Here is a 20,268-nt window from a genome sequence, read left to right on the forward strand (position 1 = left end):
TTTGTTTCTTTTAATATAGACCTTCTAGATATGTTAGAAAAAGCTGAATGACTTCTCTTTTAATTAATATAATTCTATTGATTGATAATTCCGGGAGTTTTAAGGGGCAGCCTGCCATCCATTCAGTGATGAGATACCAAGTGATACAGAAATTGGTAGTGGTCTATGTCTTATGAAGCAGGCTATCAAAACAAGAATTTCCTGCACTATATTAGTAGCTTCAGGAAAAACACAGGTAGAAATCCAAAGTGTCAGAACATCATTCTGCCTGAAGATACAGGAGCACTACTGTTACCTTAATAACTAATGCTACAGACAACTTCTCTCTCAATGCCTTTCCTTTCATTTTTGTGACTTCTTTTGCCATGAGTAGTAATAATTTGACCAACTGTGATGCCACCAATGCTGTGGTTATATAAGTTTCTCATTTCGTCCTTCAGTGAAGTATTGACAAGAATCCTTCACATGTAAGCAACATGACTCCAGGTTTTCATGTTGTGAATCTGCGTTTCAGAAACTTTCTAGATGTCAGTTACTTCATCAGTCAGTGGTAAATCAGGGAGCAATGCTATCAAATTAAAGTAACCTCAGAAAGATTTGAAGCCACAGAGATCTTAAGTAAAAGGAAATCCTCAAGGAGGAAACTAGGATGGCAAGTACTAGGTTATGGCTAGATTGAAGTAAGGAGTTCTGAGGTTCCATTTTACAGTAAGGCAAAGATATATAATATTAATTTACATTATATTCATCTATAAAACCTAGAAAATAGGTTTCTGGATTTTTTCACTATAGATATATGCTTGAAAGGATTAATATAGTTACCCTAATTGAACATTACACAATGTATACATGGTTAAAAACATCACATAGTATCCCAGAAATATGTACAACTTTTATGTCTGATAAGTATTTTTAATAAAAAATTAAAAGTAAAAATTAAAAGGAAGTGACAATCTGAAATCTGTACTTATCCTTTTCTCCTGTTTCTGACTGGCAATCTTGCTTGGAAATCAGAGAGTAGCAGAGTCCATTGACTTAGGTCATACATCAAATTCCCAGGTAAAGAGGAAGGTGGACAAGATTATAGACTTCATCTTTTTTATTTTATATAATTTATTTTTTATTAATATAAAGAGAACAGAATTCATATAGTTCATGGATACAGTTCTAAGAATATAGTGATACTTCCCTCCATCCTTCCCGCCTACTTCTTTCCTTCCTTCCTTCTTCCTTCCTTCCTTCCTTCCTTCCTTCCTTCCTTCCTTCCTTCCTTCCTTCCTTCTTATTTAATTTTTGCAATAGCATATTTTAAATTTATAGTCACAGACCTAATGTTCCACAAAATGAAGAGTTCAACAAGTGAAAAGTAGAAAAAGCCCTGTTCTTCAGGAATATAGACAAGGGCTATAAACAATAATCAACCCAAGATGTCAATTTCACTCACATACATGAATTTTTTTATTATAATGTGAATCTTTAGTGATAAATGAAGGGTATTTGGAAAGGTGAGCTTTCCTAAGTTATAAAATGTTAAGTAATTTAAAAATATTTACAAGAAATATAAGAATGGCAGAGGAAGATGGAAGGTGTGATAACAAAATGGTCAAAGAAATGGAAGTTTCATCCTCAAATCCCTAAGAGAGAACAAAAATGTAGCTATTGTTTTTTGATACAGGTAGTGATAATTTAACCATTTCAACATTAAAAACATATTCATGCTTCTATCTGGTGTTTTCAGTAGAAATATTTTGACTTAAAGTTCATACTCTAATACCTGTATTCAAAAATAATAAAAAAAAATTAAAAACTTTCCAGAGCAAGGTAAAATAAATATCAGGAATAAAAGGGTTTAAGAGAATATGCTTGTATAAGGAAAAAAAAGACTTGATACTTGCACATGACTGCATTGTGTGTCATGAAAAGGCTGCAGGGAGGAAAGGTGTTTGCATTATTTTTCTTGAAATGAAGAATGCAAATGGAAAGGGGAAGATTATGGATTATAGAGCTCTCTGTTATAGAAATAAGATTTATTAACAATTTAGCTATATATAATTAATAAGGTATTTTTGGAAATCAATCAACAGAAAGGGCATAATAGCATAAAGGATTACTGAAACACAATTAAGATTTAGAATCTAAAATAATTTAATTATAATTTATTCTTAACATGACTGTATCAACAAAAAATGAGTCTTCTAGAAGTCCATGCATTTGATAACACATATTTTATAAAATTAATGTGCAGTAATATTTTATACTTACTGTTACAGGAGAAATACATGGCTATTTATTCAGTAAAGAAGAAAGTGCTGTTATTAGATGACAGTGAGAGTGGAAGTAATAAGCTGGGTTGAATATCTTACTTGGCCCATGATTTTTGGTATGTTCACTAAGCTACTTGTGCATCAGTTTCTCCATCCTTAAAACTGAATAATAATTGGCTCTTCTTCATAGTTGTTGTGAGGATTATATAAATTAAATCACATGTTGTTCTCGGAGCAGGGTGGTCACTATAGTAACGCTGAGATAGCATCATTAGGCTTTCCCAAAGAAATTACCGGGCTGATTTGGAAGGAAACCTTCCCTTGAAGTGTAAAACAACACAAAGGTACCCAGTATTCACCAGAACTTGTTCATGTGTTTTCTAGAAGCGGATACACCTACATAATCACACAATCTAAGAGAAAGAAAATTATCTTGACCTGGAAGCCCCCCACACCTTCCCCTCCATTTAGTGTCTGGAACTCCTTTTTCTTTTACAATAGAGGAGGTGTGATTTTATTAACAAGTGCTGTTATTCTGATTGCTGGAAGGTAAAATACATTGACATTTGTATTCATCAACTAGTCACCAGTTATTTTTTTCCATCTTACTCATTTTAAAGAGGGCTGGTCTGCTCTGAGTGTTCTAATCAGTTTCAGGCCTGGACAGTGAGAAGCAATGAAATATCTCAGAGATAGTAATCATATCACTAGGAAATATCAGTATCTATTTATAGATCTTTTATTCTCCCTTTGAACATCTCCCTTTTAAATTCAACTATGCTAACTATATAGGTTTATAAGCAGGGCTTTTTTTCCCCACCATGAATAGTAAAATAAACAGCAAACAGTGAATAGATTAATTTCATCTAAAACTTACTCAAAAATAGATTTATCATGTAAAAATTAACCAGAACCACATCCAAATACAGCAACAAGTTAAACAAAATAAATGAATAAAACAAAAACAAGTCAACATAGTTTAATATTTTTCATATATAATATCACATAGCTATATTGGGGGAAGAAATTATTACATCTCTTAAATTTTCTTTCTTCTGCACACAGACGTTGGTCCTTGAAATAGATTTAGTTCAAGTGTTGAATATTAACAAAATAGTAATGTCATTAATGCTAATCTCTCAGATCTTTATCTAATGGTAGTAATGTTTAACCTCAGTGTTTTTTAAGTTAACCAATTAACTTGGAGAAATGTATAACTCAGATGTGAAATTAGAACTTTTGAAAGCTTTTTCAATCTATATGAATAATATTTAAGGCAGTGTAGGAATATTTCATATCATGAATTATAATAAATTACTATATGGCTTACACATAGAATATTTGATGAATTGAATGGTTTTGAGTGCATGAAAAAAAACAATGAAATACTTTTAAATTTTAAACTATGCATAATGGGGCTGGCATTTTGGTGTAACTAGTGCAGCTGCTGCCTGTGGTGCCAGCATCCCATATGTGCACTGGTTCTAGTCCTGGCTCCTCCACTTCCAATCTAGCTCTCTGCTGTGGCCTGGGAGGGCAGCGGAGGATGGTCCAGGCTCTTGGGCCCTGCACCCACATGAGAGACATGGAAGGAACTCCTGGCTTCTGGCTTTGGATGGGCCCAGCTCCAGCCATTTGCAACCATTTGGGAAATGAGACAGCAGATGGAGGACATTTCTCTTTATCTACCTCTGCCTCTTGTAATTCTGCCTTTCAAATAAATAAATCTTTAAAAATTGTTGCATAGTTTCTGAATTAACTTGTAACATATATCTTCGAGAAATACACAGATGTAGCAGTTGTTGAACAACATTCTTTTGCATTCACATCCAAAACTTTTGTCTTGCTTCTGTGAATTGTCACCTGAAAAATCCCAATTTCATCCAACTCTCTTCTCTACTTCTATTTCTATGGTGAATTATGTTGAATCAACTAACTAACATCGCTTACATTATTCTGCATTTGCTCTGCCAATTGTACTAAAGCCTTTGCAGTTTATCTTGTGTATTGATCAGTTCCTACCCTGTCCCTTCGTATCTAGCTTTTATCTGCAAAGTATCACTCACTTTGTTGCAAGACTGTTTCTCCAATTTTAAATTCTGATGATTTTATTCCCTTGCCAAAGACTTCAGTGTTTTCACCACGTCACTAAAACAGTGCTATTTTATAGAACTAAGGGCTCTCAAATCTATCTATGAAATACATTCTTTAATTATTCCTGGGAGTAATGATTTAAATTCTCGTTATACTTTCTATAATCTCATCCTGTACTTCTTTTTTCTCTACCCATGAGTCTCCAAATTTTACTCTAAGAGAGAATACTAAGGACTCAGGATCATAGATCTGGACATAAAAGTAGATTTCAAAAAGTTTGTATAAAATGAATTAAAAGTTCACTTCATTTTAGTGCAAATAATGTTAAAATCCATATATAGTTTCTTTCATAATAAATATTTTCCATAAATCTTTTCCAGCTCTTTATGAATTGAAGATTACAGAGTTTAAGTTGGTTTTGGAATATAGGCATTTTTTAGTGTGTAAGCTTCAAACTAGCAAAAATAGTAGTATTTTAGAAAATATACTTTTATCCACACTACATATAAGAATGAGAAAATATTACTGTTTCATAGCTTAAAATATATTGTAAATGGACAAGTGACAAAGCTGCCAAGGCATTACAAACTGCTATTTGTGCATACACTATTGTATGAAATCCAAAGACTTCTACCATCCTTAAATGTGCATTTCTGCTCTTAATAAATCCAATTTAAAGCCACTACCTAGTGAACCTTATTTAAACTATACTTCAACAAGAGAGTATATTTATTTAAATTTTCATTCTAAGACATCTTAGGTGATATAAATGCAGACAGGTAAAATTTTGATAGGCTATAAATGAGAGTACTTGTTTTATGGACTATTTGCATTCAATAATATAGCATTTAATTATATAGAAATAAAATAAATAATTTCAATTTACTTAGTGCTTTTTGCAGATGGAAGTAACAGTATTTAATATTTACAAAATTGAACATTATAAGCCAATTCTAAAAATAATTGTATGACAGTCTCCATCTGTCACAATGTTCTGTTATATTATAGGGTCCATGCTTCTGGATTATAAATAAGCTATCATAAATAAGCTATGGCAAGCACATGTTCTGATATAACTTTACAATGTTTATCCATCTTAAACTAACAGTTGTCATGCATGGGAATGCTATAGCTTTTCTAGATGAAATAAATAGAACATTATTTTAAATAATGAAGTGAATTAATCCACCTGAATGAAAACAGTATACCTTTCCTTCGAAGTACATGCTTTCAGAATATGTCAAGCCCACAAGAGTCTATTTTTCTGAACCAAAGATAATAAGATGTAACAAAATAAATAAGGGAAAATATAATTTAGGAGTTCTCAGTTACTTCTCTTATTTTAGATTAAATATATTACACTTCACAGAGAAAATAAATCCTTTGCCATGTAAAGTTAACTATTGACACAATAATGTGTATAACTAATCGCCCTAAATTCCAGTGGTTTATATTGAAAATATCTTTGTTTTCCTTACAGTCTGCATTCCCCTTAGAGCAGTTATGATTCAGGCTGTGATTTAGCTGGCCTTCCTCAGCTTAACTGAGCACGGCTCTAGTTACCCGACAGGGAGATATGGATTCCAGTCTTTTTAACAGTGTTCAGGCTTAAGGGATGAAGGCTACATGGCATATGGTCTTTCATATGGCCAACCAGAATGGAGTGCAACACAGTCTAAATAGCAAACTTCACTTTCGACCTGTGCTTATGTTACCTCATACATTTTATTAAGTCAATTAAACTGCTTATATCGGTGGAAAGTCATTCTTTCAGAAAAATAGATTTTTCTGAAGAGAAATGGATGTGATTATTTTCTGCAGAATAATTCACCCTGTTAGAGCCCAGCCTCTTCTATCCAAATATTCACTTTTCTTCTTACATGCAAAATGCACACAATCTTCCTCATGCCTCACTAAATTTCTCATCTATTTATAGACTTATCCTGGGATTTCAGGATCTGGTGATCATATCCAATGTGGAATTGGCTCTTCTTGGCCCAGAGACCTCAGAATTTTACTATATATATATATAGTAAAGTTGTAATGATGAGAAAAGAGGAATTATAACATTTGAAAGAGGAAACAAAATGAGGGACATAGACCCCAGGGGTCTATAGAAACTCAGACATATTGCTGGAGAAGTATTTCCATGTACCTTTATTATATGGTGTACTGGATTAGGCATGTGCACGTGTGTGTGTGTGTGTGTGTGTGTGTGTGTCTGCTTAGAAGCAAATCCCCAGTTCAGTATTATTCACTTTCTAGGAGGGATTTGCTTTTCTATGATCCTTCTCAGTGACAATTGAGGCAAAACTTAGAGAATATTCCCTCCCTGGCAACTGAGAATCTTCTAGCTCAGTTACTACCGGTATGATATTGGCAGCATATGGTGTTTTGCTATTTCATCTAAAAAAATGTTATCTGTACCCCCATGTTTATTGCAGCTCAATTCACAATAACTGAGATAGCCCATCAACCTATGACTAGATAAAGAAAATATGATTTATATACATTATGGAATACTACACTACAGTAAAAAAAACAAAGTGGGTAAACTGCAAACCATACTAAGTGAAATAATCCAGCTCCCAAAAGAAAAATAACTTATGTTTTCCTTGATTTGTGGTAATTCACAGAATACATATAAATGTAATGTATATGAACAAAATTGACATTTTTTTTGACAGGCAGAGTGGACAGTGAGAAAGAGAGACAGAGAGAAAGGTCTTCCTTTTTGCCGTTGGTTCACCCTCCATTGACCGCCACCGCCGGCGTGCTGCAGCCAGCACATCGCGCCTATCCGAAGCCAGCAGCCAGGTGCTTCTCCTGGTCTCCCATGGGGTGCAGGGCCCAAGCACTTGGGCCATCCTCCACTGCACTCCCTGGCCACAGCAGAGAGCTGGACTGGAAGAGGGGCAACCGGGACAGAATCTGGCACCCCGACAGGGACTAGCACCTGGTGTGCTGGCGCCGCAAGGCAGAGGATTAGTCTATTGAGCTGCGGCGCCGGCCAAAATTGACATATTAAAAACTGATTATTGTTTATAGCTTTTGTCTCTACTGTCTTTTTCTTGTTAGTATTTGTTGAATTCTTTACTTACTGGTGGGTTAAGCTTATGATTATAAAATGAACTGAAAATATGTGATTAAAACGAAAGAGGGGGGAGGGTGGGAATAAAGGCAGGAAGGAGTTTTTGGTAAGAAGTATCACTACATTTGAAATTGGTATATGTGAAATACATGAAATATGTTCACTTTTTTTTTTTTTTCAGTACCAATAAGTCTTGATTTATTCATTGTATTTCCCCAGGGAAAGGAGAAGGGATGGGGAGAGTCAGTATATGTGTTACAAAGCAATTAGAAAATGGGAAAGGAGGAACCCAGTACAGCAAAAATCAACCTTCAAATACACACTCCCCAGTGATGGGGTCACCAAACCCAAGGGGGCTTATTCTCCTGCAGTTCAGGAATGGGGGGGGGGTCAGCCAAAGAACAGACGCAAGCTTTCCTACCCTGCCTCCCTCCCGCCCATAAATTCAAGATTTCACATAAAGCTTTGGTTTCTAGCAGTAAACATGGAGTTACATTCGTCCGTCTCCTATCAAACAATCTTATGGCCACTTTGACATAAGTTTCTTGCACCTGCATAAAAGTTCCTGAGTGACTTGGATGTACATTCATAGTCCCCTTCTTGATCTCCAAACCCCTTTTCTACACAGAAGGTGCCCAATAGCTTCTCTTCTTTCGGATAAATTGAGGTCTGACCCATCCAAATGCATCAGTGTCTTAAGTCTTTGGCATGAGTCCCATCAGGAAATGGTCTTGACTCAGGAGGTTGGGAACAAGGGGCGGAGCTTCCTATTTTGTTCAGGATTTTTGCATGAATCCTTTAGATGTGTGGAGACACCCAGGATTCAGTGTTTAAGTGTGGGTGGGGGAATGGAGAAGAGGGTAGGTTAGGAGTCAAATTTTAAGGACAGAGATCCAGAATAGGATAGGGGAAGGGGAACACCAAAGACAGCTTAAGATCCCCGCTTCAAGAAGAGAGCCTCCCGTGTTTCAGATCCTTCTGCCTGGTGCAGAACCTTCTGTCAAAGATGCTTTGGCTATTTTTCTCTCAATACAAAAAGAAGTTTGTAAACAATAAAACCCCAAAAGAACATGGAGAAAGACCAACACATTATATTTACACAAACTAGGCCACCTAGCAATCACCAACTCAGAGACGCAGTGAAGTCCTACAAAGCCCAGACAATACAATAACTGAAGGGGGGCAGCATTTGGGGGAGACAGGAACCCAGGACCAGACACACATCACCCAATGCGTTCTATTGCATTTGTCCCGTTTCAACACAGTGAGGTAGGTTGCGGTGATCTCTCAGCATGTACATGAAACCCCCTTCTCCTTTAGTTACCGTGACACAGTCATCACTACAGTCACAGGGCAGGACACTGGCTCCGGACACCACCACCGAGGCCCTCACTTATGGGTCTCCCTGGAAGCCAAGAATTTGGGAAGGTTAAGGATTTTTTAGTCCTTGCTTCATGTTCACCCCTGGACAGCACAGCATGGGTACAGGGGTATTGGTCTTCAACTCATCCTTACCAGCTCCCATTTTTCACACACGCATGTGTGCACACAAACACACACACCCTGTTGTGCATAGTGGGCCTCGCCTAAATCTGGTTGGTGAAGGATGGCTCTGTTAAGTGAAGCAAAAGACCTGTGTCCTAGGGTCAGGCAACCTTGACCATGGCTTCCTCTCTCGGCCTTTCAGCTGGCATGGCCTGACTTCTCTGCATTTTCCTGTCCAGACTAATTTTCAATCTTCCGGGAGGAGGAGCTCAATCATGGGACAACCCCATTAACACTTCATCTCCCTGAAACATTTTCAAGGTGGAGGGGGTTTCAAGAGGACACTGTGGCAAAAAAGCCAGCTCCAGTTGGCAAAATGAGGTAGTTCAATAGGCTGTGCACTCCAAATAGTTGCTCTCCATGGTGATAAAAACAACAAAAAGCCTTCCTGCTGTGCAGACCTGGAGCTGCTGCGGACTTATCCCTGAGATTGCTCATGTACCTGAGAACACAGTGCAGGAATGAGGGCCTTTGATTAAAATATACAAAAATACAAACCCAGACTATTTATATTAAAAAAAAAAAAGTTCAAATGCACAAGATACGTCGTTCGCACATAGTTAGTGCAGTTGGCATCCTGGAGAAAGTGGGACCCAAGGTGCAGTTATCCAAGGGAGCAAATAAATAAATCGCATTGGCCCAGAATGGGGTCAGGAGTGAGCTCAGGAGCAGCGGGTCTGTGACTGTTCCCCTAGCCACCCTTTTTGCCGATCGTCACAACCCACTGCTTGGGACAGTTCCCAGCACCCTGTCCCAGGATCGAGTTATGAGGAAACAAGATGTGGAAAACCCTGCCTTACTCCCGAGAGTCCCTCCCACAGGATGTAGTGGTTTGGGGGTTGGGTCCAGGAATCTGGTCCCACAACCAGTCTTCTCACTCTGGCTAGGGAAGTATTATTCCATATCCTTCCTTCAAAGGAAAACTTCCCCCATCCAGGTGACTTTGCAAAGCTAGAGATTTGGCACGCGGGGCCTCAGATAAAGCATGCAGGCTACAGGGTGATACCCCCCCCAAATCCCTTAATTGCATTTGGATATAGCATGGTTGGAATTCCCTGCCTCACTCCTTCCTCCCGGCATGAGGGAAAAAGGGGTGATGCTGTGAACCCCAGCCTGGGATACGTGGCAATGCCAGCTCCCCCCAACCCACCCTGTCCCCACTTTCTCCACTCTGCAGTTGATGCCTGCTCCTTGAAACTTCCTGATAGCCAAAAAACCAGCCCCCACCCCCTGCGGCTCAATTCTGGGCCTCGGGGAGCATGGCAGGGCTGTGGATCTCCTCTTCATCGTCCCGGAAGTAGGCTGGCTTTCCCTGGGCGCTGGGGGCCTGCTGGGCCTTCAGGAGGCACGAGGCCACCATATGGCTGATGCTCTGGCAGAAGTGGCACTTCTTGGGTTGGGGTGGCAGCTTGCACTCCTTGGCATGATGGTCTAGACCTCCACAGTTGTAGCACCTGTCTCCTTTAGATCTGCGCTTTTGCATGCTCTTCCCCTTTGGCCGCCTCTCACTGCCAATACAGAACACCCCACCAGGCCCGGTGACACGGATGGATTCCAGGCCCTTGGCGGACTTCTTGAAGGTGAATTCCACTGCTTCACCCTCCTTCAGGCTCCGGAAGCCCTCCATGTGCAGCTTACTCTGGTGCACAAAGACGTCCACCGGGGGGTCGAGCGCGACCCCGGCGCGGGCGGTCATGGACAGGAAGCCGAACCCCATGCGCACGTTGAACCACTTACAGATGCCGGCCCCGTGCAGCAGCTGCGGCTCGTCCGCCGCCCGGGCCGCGTCCTCCGGCGCCTCCTCGGGCGCCTTCTCCGCCGCCTTGGTGCAGCCACCTGCAAACTGCTGGTTGGACACGGAGCCCATGGTCGTCGGCAGAGCCCGCGGCCCCGGGCCCCTAGTCGGGCGGCTGCTGGCCCCAGAGAAGTCCGGAGGCAAAAGGGCAATATGTTCACTTTTTATAAATAAAAATTGTAACTTAAAAGGTCACAGTTTTTAATATTTTACTTATTTTCATTTTATTTTAAATTCTGAGAAAGAGAAAAAAAAAAAAACATAAAAAACACAGAGGTAAATAGAAATTAAGAGAACTGTTCCATCCACTGTTTCCATCCCCAAATTTCCCAATCAACCAGATCTGGGTCAGGTGGAAGGTGAGAGCCAGTAACTCCATCTGGGTCTTCCATGTGGGTTGATTCCGTATCTTAGCTACTGTGTATTGAGCTGCAGTTAACATAGGGGTACAGATAATTCTTTCATATGCTGATTTCATAATATTTGGGTAAATTCCCAGGAGTAGGATAGCAGGGGCATATAGTAAATCTATTTGCAGATGTCTGAGGAATCTCCATACTGTCTTCCACAATGGCTGCATCAGTGTACATTTTCAGCAACAGTGGATTGGAGTACCTTTGTTCCCACATCCTCACCAGAATTTATATTTGTTGATTTCTGTGTGAGAATCCTCCTGAGTAGGGTGAGATGAAACCTCAGTGTGCTTTTTGATTTGCATTTCACTGATGGCTAGTGAGCCTGAGGATTTTTTCATGTGTCTGGAGGCTATTTGAAATTTTCTTTTGAAAAATGTCTGTTCACATGGTTTGTCCATTTATTATTTTGGGGGCTGGGTATACCATTATGTATTATGCACCAAGTACATGACAAAACAATGGTCATGTTAAACGATATTTTGTGTTGGCAGAGAAGGAGGCAATGAAGAGAAAGCAAGTTAACACTTTACAGATGCATACATATCTTATTGGATCTTTGAAAAATCCCAAGATAGGGTTTATACCCTCATTTTACAGACAAAGCACAAATATATTAAATAACTTGTCCAAGACCAGATAATTAACAGTAGCACAACCAAAATTTAACCTAGATCTGTCAAACTACCAAGCCCATTTTTAGTGTGATCCATTTCACCTCACTGCTGAAAATTTCCACTAATACTCAATTTGCTGGATGCATGGTGGATCTTGAAACTGTGTGCCCAGCATTTAGCAAAGTGGTTCTCACATGCCTTCCTTTTACCATGCTTGGTTGTGTCACTCTTTAAATCTCTGCTCTATTCTTCCTGCCTCTGTATTGCTTTGAATTGTGGTTTTTGTTTCCATTTCAAAATAGCTAGACTGGTTTTATTTTATCCAATAATGTTCTCTACTCTCAGTATCTTCAACAAATTTTCCATTCATTTTTATGATTAAAAAAAAAAACTCCAGTTATTTATTACTAGCATTATAATCCAATTCAAAGTCATGTCTCTAATGGGCTATGCAGCAATTGTGGAATGATGGATGGATAACTATATTTGGAATTACACATTAGCAATACCAATAACAATGATACCTCTACCTTTACTACATTGTCTCAATTCATGTTTCAATGATGCTGCAGGTTACTAAAAATTATTTCAGTTTTAGATGAAGAATTGAGGTTCAGGGAAACTGAATTATTTGTTCAAGTTCTGGATATAATGACAGAAAGTGAAAGAAAAATATTGCATATTCTCTCTTATACATGCAAGTTAAAAATTGTTGATCTGAACTTAGAATAGAGAGTATCTGAGACTGTGAAGAGTTGGCTGAGAGGGTGCAGAAGGAGCTTGGATAAGAGGCACCAAGTAACAGGTTCTAGTGCTGCACAACATAGTGGTGAGACTATAGTTGACAACAATGCATTAAATACTACATACAGAACTGAGAGAGAGGAGCTTCGGGGTTCCAATCATAAAGAATTAGCCTTTGCTCATTTCTTAACTTTGTTTTGTTGTTTCCTGACCTCTTTTTAGATTCTTCATATTAGTATTTTATCAGTTGCATAGTTGGCAAATATTGTCTCCCATTTTGTAGGTTGCTTCTTTACTTTGGTGAGTGCTTCTTTTGCAGTGCAGAAGCTTCTTAGCTTGATGTAATCCGATTTGCCTATATTGGCTTTGTTTGTGCTTCAGGGTCTTTTCCAAGAAACCTTTAACTATGCAAATGTCTTGCAGAGTATCTCCAAGATTCTTCTCTAGTAGTTCGATGATATCAGGTCGTAGATTTACATCCTTAATCCACTGTGAGTTGATTTTTGTATGTGATGCAAGGTAGGGATTTTGTTTCACACATCTGAGTGTGGAGATCTAATTCTCCCAGAACCATTTGTTGAAGAGAATGTCCTTTCTACAGAGCTTGATTTTAGCTCTTTTGTCAAATTTTAGTTGGTTGTAGATGCATGGATTGACTTCTGGGTTTTTTCTTTTCCATTGGTCTACATGTCTCTTGAAAATATGCAAACACATGGAGATTGAACAACACATTTATGAATGAACAGTGCATCACATAAGAAATCAAAAAGGAAATAAAAAATTCTTTAATTCCTAGAAATGAATGAAAATGATACAACCTATCAAATCTAATGGGATACCGCAAAAGCAATGTTAAGAGGAAAGTTTACAGCAATTAGTACCTACAATAATAATAGGAAATAATAATAATAGGAAAATAATAGGAAATCAAATAATAGGAAGTCATCAAATAAATGAGCTATTAGTGCATCTCAAGGACTTAGAAAAACAATAAACCAAAACAAAATTAATAGAAGGAAAAATAAATAAAATTTGAGTAGAAATAAAACTGAAACAAAAAATACAAAATCAGTAAATAAATAGCTGTTTTCTTGAAAAACTAAGCAAAATTGATAGATCATTGGTCCAAATAATAAAAAAGGGAGACCAAAATCAATAAAAATAGAGATGAAAAAGGAGACGAAACAATGGATACCACAGAAATAAAATCTTCAGGAATTACTACAAAGACTAACAAATTGGAAAATATAGAAGAAATGGATAGATTTCGGGACACATATAGGCTACCAAAACTGAGTCATGAAGACAGAGAAAACCAAAACAGACAAATAACCAAGATGAAGAATGAATCAGTCATAAAGATTCTCCCGGCTGGCACCACGGCTCACTAGGCCAATCCTCCGCCTTGTGGCACTGGCACACCGGTTCTAGTCCTGGTCGGGGTGCCGAATTCTGTCCCGGTTGCCCCTCTTCCAGGCCAGCTCTCTGCTGTGGCCAGGGAGTGCAGTGGAGGATGGCCCAAGTGCTTGGGCCCTGCACCTCATGGGAGACCAGGATAAGTACCTGGCTCCTGCCATCGGATCAGCGCGGTGCACCAGCCGCAGCACGCCAGCCGCGGCGGCCATTGGAGGGTGAACCAACAGCAAAGGAAGACCTTTCTCTCTGTCTCTCTCTCTCACTGTCCACTCTGCATGTCAAAAAATTAAAAAAAAAAAAAAAAGATTCTCCCAACAAAGAAAAGCCCAGGACTGGATGGCTTCTCTGCTGAATTCTACCAGACTTTTAATGAAAAACTAATTCCAATTCTTCTCACATTATTCAAAACAATTGAAAGGGATGGAATCCTCCCAAACTCTTTCTATGGGGCCAGCATCCCTTAATTCTAAAACTAGAAAATGATACAACAAAGAAAGAAAACTATAGATCAATATCAGTGAGTAACATAGTTGTAAAAATCCTCAACAAAAATACTAGTTAATTGACTCCAACAACACATCAGAAAGTTCATTCACCCAGAACCAGTAGGATTTATCCCAACTATGCACAGGTGTTTTAGCGTATGCAAATCAATATATGTGATACATCACATTAAAAATTGAAGAATGAAAATCATATGATAATCTCAATAGATGCAGTGAAAAAATGATAAAATACAACATCCTTTCATGTAGAAAACCTTAAGCTAATAGGATATAGAAGGAACATTCCTCAACACAATCAAAGCAATATATGACAGCCAGCATCATATTGAGTGGGGGAAAATTTGGAAGAATTTCCACAATTTCCACTTAGTTCTGGAACCAGACATGGAGGTCCACTTTTACCATTACTATTCAGTGTAGTCCTGCAAGTTTTACCTGTAGTCATATTTACTTCTAATGCAGGACTTGCTTCAGCATTACTTGTAAGGCTGGTCTGGTGGTGAATTCTCTGTTTTCGTGCATTTGGAAAATGTTTTATTTCCTTCACTTTTTAAAGAAGATTTATTTTATTTATTTGAAAGACAGAGTTACAGAGGGAGATAGAGACAGAGAGAGAGAGGTCTTCCATCCACTGGTTCACTCCATAGATGGCCACAATGGCCAGAAATGCACCAATCTGAAGCCAGGAGCCAGGAGCTTCTTCTGGGTCTCCCACGTGGGCACAGGGGCCTAAGGACTTGGGCCGTCTTCCACTGCTTTTACAGGCCATAGCAGAGAGATGGGTTGGAAGTGGAGCAGCTGGGACCAGAACTGGCTCCCATATGGGATGCCGGCACTGCAGGCCAGAGCTTTAACCTGCTGCACCACAGTGCTGGCCTCTCCTTCATTTTTAAAGAATAGTTTCACTAGATATAATATTTTTGCATTGGAAGTTTTTTTTTTTTTTTTTTTAAGACCTTGAATATATTGTCCTACTCTCTTCTGGCCTGCAGGTTTAAACTGAGAAGTCTGATGTTAATCTAACTGATTTCTCTCCATATATAACTCAATGATTTTCTCCTACTGTGTTTTGGATTCTTTCCTTGTCTTTAACTTTTGAATATTTGATGATAATATGCCTTGGAGGAGACATTTTTGGGTTGAATCTGCTGGGGTTCTTTGTAGCTTCTTTTATCTGGGACTTCCATGTTTCTTTAAAGACCTGGGAAATTTAGAAGTATCATTTCATTTAGCATGTTCTCATTGCTTGTTTTCCTTTATTTTTCCATAAGGAATACTTATAATATGAATATTAGGTCATTTAATGATATCACATATTGTGCATGTACTTTCTTTGTTTAAAAGGTTTATTTATTTATTTGAAAGGGAGAGTTACAGTGAGGTAGAAGCAGAAAGGAAGAGAGAGAGAGAAAGAGAGAGAGAGAGATCTTCCATCCTCTGGTTCATTCCCCAAATGGCTGCAATGGCCTGGAGCTGTGCTAGTCGGAATTCAGGAGCCATGGCTTCTTCTGTGACTGCTGCATGGTACAGTGGCTCAAGGACTTGGACCATCTTCCACTGCTTTCCCAAGCCATAGCAGAGAGCTGGGTCAGAATTGGAGCAGCTGACTTGAACAGCACCCATATTGGATACCAGTGCCACAGACAGTGGCTTTACCTATTTTGACACAGCACCAGCCCCAAGCATGTACTTTCTTTATTCTTGTTAATTCTTCTCTCTTTTTTTCTGATTGGGTCATTTAAAAGTTCATGTCTTCTGTCAGGGGATTCCAGTTCAATACCGTCAAGGTGGAATGTACCAATGCCATCTCACTAGTCAAAGTGATCAGTTTCAGTTCATAACTGATCATAATGATAGGATTAAGAGTCAAAGGGATCACATAAACAAGAATAGTGTCTTCTAATGCTAACTGATAGAATTAAAAAGGAGAGAACGATCCAGCATGGGAAGCGGGATACACAGAAGACTCATGGAATGGCAGATGTCTTAAACAGCACTCTGGCCTCAGAATCAGCCCTTAAGGCATTTGGATCTTGCTAAAAAGTCCATTAGAGTATTTCAGGCATGGAAAGCCAAGACACTGTGGCAAAAAAAAATACCTAAATGAAAGAACTCTGCAAGTGAGATCCCAGTGAAAAGAACGGGGTCATCAAAGAAGGAGGTACCTTTCTCTGAAGGGAGGAGAGAACTTCCACTTTGAATATGGCCTTGTCTAAATAAGAGTTGTTGTACTCAAGAGGCTTCCATAGCTTTGGCAGCTCATGACAAGAGCCTCGGGTGATTACTGATGTCATAAATAAGAGTGTCAATTGTTAAATCAACAACAGGGGTTACTGTGCACTTACTCCCCATGTAGGTTCTCTGTCCTTAATGTGTTGTATATGTGAATTAACGGTATAACTAGTACCCATACAGTACTTTACACTTTGTGTTTCTGTATGGGTGCAAACTGTTGAACTCTTTACTTAGTATATACTAAAGTGATCTTCTGTATAGAAAGATAACTGAAAATGAATCTTGATGTGAATGGGATGGGAGAGGGAGTGGGAGTTGGGATGGTTGTGGGTGGGTGGGAGGGAGGAAGTTTATGGGGGGAAAAAGCCACTGGAATCCAAAATCTGTGCTTTGATAATTTATATTTATTAAATAAAAGTTAAAAAACAAAAACAAAAAAAAATTCATGTCCTCAAGGTCAGAAATTCTTTCTTCTACTTAGTCTAATCTGCTGTTAAAGCTCTCAATCACATTTTTTATTTCACTGGGTGAAGATTTCATCTCCAAAATTTCTATTTGGTTCTTCTTAATGAGTTCTAACTCCTTAGTAATATTTTCACTTATGTCAATCATTGATTTCCTCATTTTTTAATCTTTCTATCTGTATTCTCTTGCATCTCAGTGAGTTTTCTTACAATCATTTTGGTTTTTATGTCTGTCATTTAATAGATTTCCTCCAGTTCAGGTTCTAATTCTTGAGGATTTTTGTGCTTTTTTGGATGCATTATGCAACCTTGTTTCTTCACCTCTCCTGTGTCCTTGCGTTGACATATGTCCATCTGGTACACTCATCCTTTCTTCTTGTGGAGTAGGCTTTATTGGAGAAGAGTTTATGATTTAGCTGGAATGCCAGATATCACTTGGTTTTTTATTTTGCTTTGGTTCTAAATGAACCTAAGGTGTAGTCTCTGAGTGATTTTTTTCTTAATCAATGTCAGGTGTGTCTAGAAGTAACACAGTCTTCTGCAGTTTTAGGGATAGAAGTGTGGCTTTGAAATGAACAAGGATTTCCTTGGGTGTGTATCTTTTGTCCACAGAGAGTTCAGTGTCAGTGTCCCTGGCTGGACCTTGCTCTTGGTTCTGAGGGAGAATAGGGTGCTTGCCCCCTTGTTCTACTGGCAAGGCTGTGTGATGCCGGATCTTGTGACACCAATTGCTGTGGCTCTAGATCTGTGTGATACTGATGGGCCCTTTCTCAGATTCTGTTGGGAGAATCCAACTGGTACTGTAGCTTATAATACCAACAACTCTAGTTCTAGGACTAGAGGGTATGATGTGAAACTTGTTCCAATCTTATAGGTGTCTATAAGATAAATAGAGATTTTACTGTGGAGCCTACGAGTCTAGACAGGTGGAATGCAGGTAGGTTCTTTCCTTTGTCCACAGGGTAGATTCCAGTAGCACAGAAAAATTTAGAACAAATTGTTACACTCCTGGTGTTGCAGGGTCATTACCCAGATCTCCCAAGGTAGGAGTGGGTTTTTTATGTGCTGTTTTGGAGTTAGCCCCCGGCAGCTTAGAGTAATCCCCCCTGGCTCATGTAGAATGCATAAGTGTAGCTCTGGGGTGAATGCCCAAAAACTCTCACAGTTTTAGGATGCAAGGGATCTGTCCTTTGTCTCACACATTTCCCTGATTATGACTCTGATGCTGGTAGAAGCAGAATAGAGACACGATGCACAGCTTTTTGCTGCCAGATATGGTGCTTTTTGTGGGTGGGAGAAGGGAGGAAAGGAAAGCAAGGCGGCTTCTCTGCTCCAAGCCCAGCAGTTGCTTAAACCCCAGTCAGTGGGTGACTGTGGAATTTCCCCTAAGTTTAAACTGTGCATGGCAGGGTGCATGGCGATTTCTTCGTACCTTGAGGTGGTAAGATGTTAACTCACAGCTGGCAGCTGGCTGCACCACATGACTGGCTGCAGCAGTGTCTCTGCCCTCTCTCCTATTGTCCCACAGATCCTTCCTAGTTTATTTTCACTCCTTCGCCAAAAATTTCCCAACCTCTGGAAATGTAGTCCTTCCTATGTTCTTTTCATATTCCAGAGCAGCTTATGTGAGCGTCGCTATACACTATTCAGCCTTTCCAATTATTTTTTGTATGTAATAAAAACAGTGACTGAAAAAAACCTGTGGCATAATCCAATCACAGATATATTCAGTGTTAGTAAAATAAGTTCTAGATGTTTTAAACTGGGGATCTATGTCGATTATGTATGTGTGTATTATGTAACTATTTTTCATCTATGTATATATCATCTATGAGAGTACCTCAGGAAGTTCATGGACAAATGGAATTAAAAGTTAATGTTCATTTTCTGTGAACCTTTTGGAGATATCTCATCCCTGTGTATCTGTTCATGAGAGCACATTACTTAGGACTGCATTTTGCTCCTAACAACAGAAAACCTTGAGTGGCCTAAAGAAGTCAATAAGTCAGAAATTACTCAGTTCATATACGAAGAAGTTTTGGATCTGCAGATCACAGATAGTGGCAGGATCACAGAGGTCATCCAGTGCCCTGACTCCTTTTCTCTTTTAATTCATGGCTTTTATCCTCTTTGGAGAGATTATAGCAGTGATAGTTGGTACAATAAACAAAGCTCTAACAGCAATGGTTCAAACATCATAAAATTTGATTTCTTATTCATCCAAGTCTCATGCAAAACCTCAGAATTTAACAAAACAATGGAAGTCTCAGTATAAAATTTGAGTTCCTTAAGGGATGATATTGTGCTAAATTTATTTCCATAGGTCATTTTCTTTATAACGGTGCCTAGAAAAGTTCAAATACTCAAGAAAGGGATTTGGACTGAATTATGTGGTATAGCGGTTCTTTTATTTGCTCATTCACTGCCTATATACAGCATGAAGAATGGGATCTATTATACTGAATGCCATTTTTGTGACATTAGTATTTCTAGATTCTTTGAAAACCTGTTTTTTATAATCTGCAATGGAAATGGATTTAATAATGTGACACAGAGAGTTTTCTTGTCTTTATAAATGCAGATTAACATGTTAGTTTTCTATTTGTATCGCTCAAAATTCAAAATTAAATATTTTATGAGAAATATAAAAGATGAACTATGAAACAAAAAGCATTATAATAAAATACTGAATACTAATGAAATATTTTGGCATATTAACTTAATGATATTCCTGTATGTTATATACATATATGAATGTAGATATAAATGTATGCATAAAGCTAGTTATGCAGTTCCTGTGCAATTTACACTGTATAAAACTCAAATCACGAATAAAGATATCTCTTTTTATTATTCAATATTAAAAACAGAAATTTCATGGAATTATAGAAATTATCTGCTTGCACTGCTGAATTTTTAGGCATTAACTGTGATTGGAATAACTGAAGCACACAAATACTACACATTGTTGTGATAAGACGTGAAAATTATATGATGGTGCTTCAGAAGGTTCATGGAGAAGTGGATAAATTTATTTTGGTACAGATTTTTTATGAAACCCATGCATAATAATTTTTCTAATAT

At 38.5% G+C, this 20,268-nt stretch overlaps 1 protein-coding gene and 1 long non-coding RNA gene across 15 annotated transcripts in view; one reads left to right on the forward strand and one right to left on the reverse strand.

Moving 5' to 3' along the window:
• The window catches only part of LOC103349096 (uncharacterized), a 372,847-nt gene that overhangs the window by 130,660 nt on the left and 221,919 nt on the right, over window positions 1–20,268 (forward strand). The window lies entirely within an intron of this gene.
• Window positions 7,953–10,945, reverse strand: LOC100357100 (protein lin-28 homolog A). The gene has a single exon (XM_002720844.6). It carries the CDS (start codon window positions 10,859–10,861, stop codon window positions 10,232–10,234), a length of 630 nt encoding a protein of 209 aa, XP_002720890.3. The 5' UTR covers window positions 10,862–10,945; the 3' UTR covers window positions 7,953–10,231.

This window comes from Oryctolagus cuniculus, chromosome 9 (assembly GCF_051225735.1).
Source record: "Oryctolagus cuniculus isolate XC-2025 breed Fujian yellow rabbit chromosome 9, ASM5122573v1, whole genome shotgun sequence".
Taxonomy (NCBI): Eukaryota; Metazoa; Chordata; class Mammalia; order Lagomorpha; family Leporidae; genus Oryctolagus; species Oryctolagus cuniculus.

Coding starts and splice junctions, on each gene's coding strand:
- LOC100357100 (XM_002720844.6), bottom strand. CDS start 10,861: ATGGGCTCCGTGTCCAACCAGCAGTTTGCAGGTGGCTGCACCAAGGCG.